This window comes from Epinephelus moara, chromosome 10, assembly GCF_006386435.1.
Source record: "Epinephelus moara isolate mb chromosome 10, YSFRI_EMoa_1.0, whole genome shotgun sequence".
Lineage (NCBI taxonomy): Eukaryota > Metazoa > Chordata > Actinopteri > Perciformes > Serranidae > Epinephelus > Epinephelus moara.
In genome coordinates this window covers 32,226,498-32,229,204 of record NC_065515.1, presented here as the reverse complement: position 1 = coordinate 32,229,204, position 2,707 = coordinate 32,226,498, and the positions used below count along the sequence as shown (strand labels likewise).

General features: G+C 39.8%; 1 protein-coding gene across 1 annotated transcript in view; it reads left to right on the top strand.

Moving 5' to 3' along the window:
- The window catches only part of LOC126396554 (E3 ubiquitin-protein ligase rnf213-alpha-like), a 59,508-nt gene that overhangs the window by 46,923 nt on the left and 9,878 nt on the right, over window positions 1-2,707 (top strand). The window contains exons 50-53 of the mRNA XM_050054738.1: window positions 754-996; window positions 1,245-1,332; window positions 1,524-1,558; window positions 1,675-1,778. Coding sequence (XP_049910695.1) covers window positions 754-996; window positions 1,245-1,332; window positions 1,524-1,558; window positions 1,675-1,778 — 470 coding nt within the window. The remainder of the gene's footprint in view (window positions 1-753; window positions 997-1,244; window positions 1,333-1,523; window positions 1,559-1,674; window positions 1,779-2,707) is intronic.

The following is a 2,707-nucleotide window of genomic DNA, read 5'->3' as shown; positions in this document are numbered from 1 at the left end:
TTCAAAGTTTGCAATTTCAATCTGTTGCTATAGCGCCCCCCTTTGGCCAATTGATGTAATATTGCTTCATTTGCATCCTCCCATGACCCTCTACCACTGTGCCAAATTTCACATGGATTGACCAAGTCAGTGAGGAGAAAAACGTGGAACAGACACACACACACACACACACACACAGACACACCCACAGACACACAGACACACCCACAGACACACACAGACACACCCACAGACACACACACAGAGTTTTCGTCATTATATAGTAAGATTGTATGTTGAGTGAAAATGCTTCCATATTGATGCACCTCAGTGGACAGTGCATAACGCTAACAAATCCCTTTAGCTTTGCACAAGAAAGAGGAACACATTCTGCAGGTCATCTATCAAAAATTTGTAGACAGAGTCAAAGAAAAAAGGAAACATTTGCCCTTCTTCAGGCAGCAGCACTTCTAGCTTGGCAGAGCACAATTTATACTGTTCAAAGTGTGGGAAGCCAGTGAGGGATAGTGCTTTGTGGCTGCAAGAAGGCCTTCCACTTGTCAGTACATGCACACACACCCAACCCACTGATTTAAAATAAAATGAGTCACTCAGACACTGCAGAGCTCCAGTGTCCACTTACTTATTAGACAAAGATGGAAATGTCACCACCCTAGTGCAACCTTAAGATAATATCTCATTGTCATGTTGTAGAATGGTGCTTTAAAAATCTTGCTCATTGCCACTGTATAACATCTTACATTTTCCCTGCAGCGATGCCAAGCATTTAGAGATCTCATCCAGGGCTCAACGTACCTACATCAAATAGAAGTAAGGGATTTTGCCTCAGCCCTGGTTCATAACAGGTTGGGAGACTTGTCCATAAACCCTGGTCATACCATCCTGGACCACACTATCATTGAGCTGACCATCCATCTGGCAGCTGTGCTGCTCACTGGGAATCACCTCCTCCTGATGCCACTCAAGCAACTTGGTCTGTTTCCTGAAAACATGCAGGTAAGCATGTGTCATATCTGCCTTTCTTGATCATTGCAGCTCTCCTTCGTGTCAGATGACAGAGGGCTGTCAATTTTACAGCCTTAAGGTGCCTCAGGTTAGTGTTGGGAGTGTTTTCAAACTTAAGTGGATGGGCATTTTTATTCCAAGACAGATTATTATAACAGAACAGTTGTATGAAAAATGATTTTTTTTTTCATGTTACCTTCATGCTAATTTTTACATTTTCATTTGATTTTGTCTATCAGACAGCATTTATACCCACAATGCCTGATGACATGTTAGCTGTTGCTCAGGCAGCCATACAGCAAAACTATGGGAACCTCACTTGGTATGGTAAGAATGATCCATTCATATATAAACCACAATTTTAAATTATACTTTTTTGCAGCCTGGGTTTCTGGGATAGTTTCTCTAATAAAATATTTCCTGTAACAGATGTCATAAATCCACCCACTAATTCTAAATTTTCTGTCTCAATGAACCAGATTATATAAAATTATTTGATTTGTTATATGTTTTCACAGTATGTCCAAATAATCATCCGTGCTTTGTTGATAAGGTAAGCTATTTTTACATAGCTGTACTTTATTTATTTGCGCAGTGATTACAGACACGATGTGCTAAAAACATACAGTGGATGAAAAAAATGATCTGATCTGCTATGTTTCGCTGCAGTGTGGCCTGCCCATGCAGACAGGCAAATGTTTGGAGTGTGGCGAGCAGGTTGGAGGTGGCCATCATATCGCCGTGCCTGGATTCACACCAATTCAGCTGCAGAAGTAAGTGGTCAAGCCACAGTCATGCATTCATGTTTTTTTTCTTCGAATTAAGTGTACTTCCTGTTATATCTCTTCCTGTTACATCTCATATACAGTATTGCCAGCTGCCAATATTATTGAGATTGATGGGAACTACTAGGTTTCAAGTTGTTTCAATGTCATGTGATTACTGGAGATTCAAAAAACCTCCTGATTTAGATAGTAAGAAAACTGTTCTATATTGACCAAAATCATTCAGTTGTTATCAGTAAATTGAGACTAGCAACATTAGGAGAATAATTTGTGACTTCCTTGTTTAAACGTCCAGTGTGTAGGACTTAGGGGGATGTATTGGTAGAAAGGGAATATAATGTTCAATACAAGAATAATTGTGTTTTATTTGCTAAGAATGAGCTTTTCATATCTAGATAGGGAGCGGGTCCTCTTCTGCACCGTTCCACTCTCCTTGACTACTAACTGACTGATGCTGTAATTCAAGTCATGTCAAGTAAATTTTAATTACTAGTCCATATCCACTGAGTTTCCCATGTACAGTTTCACATGGTGTGTGTTTGGGATACAGGTCATAGGAAATTGCAGATTAAATAGTCAACTGATCCCATTAAGAAGAGCAATGTATTCAGACAGAGTGTTTGAAAAACGTGGGACTGACAGAATGACACACTTACAGTTTCAGTGATTATGTACAGCACACCATACCATGACTGAGTCATACCAAAAATTAGAAGAAAAAAAACCCAAACATTGGTCCACAGGGGGAGTCACAGCGATCGGTCACATTTTAGCCATTTTTAAGCATTTTTCTGTTGTTATAGCGCCACCCAGTTGCCAATTAGAGTTAAATTTCTCCAGTCACCTTGAGGCGTCCTGTTCTACATATCTACCAAGTTTAGTAAAAATCAATATGGCGGTTAGGCCTAGATAAGAAA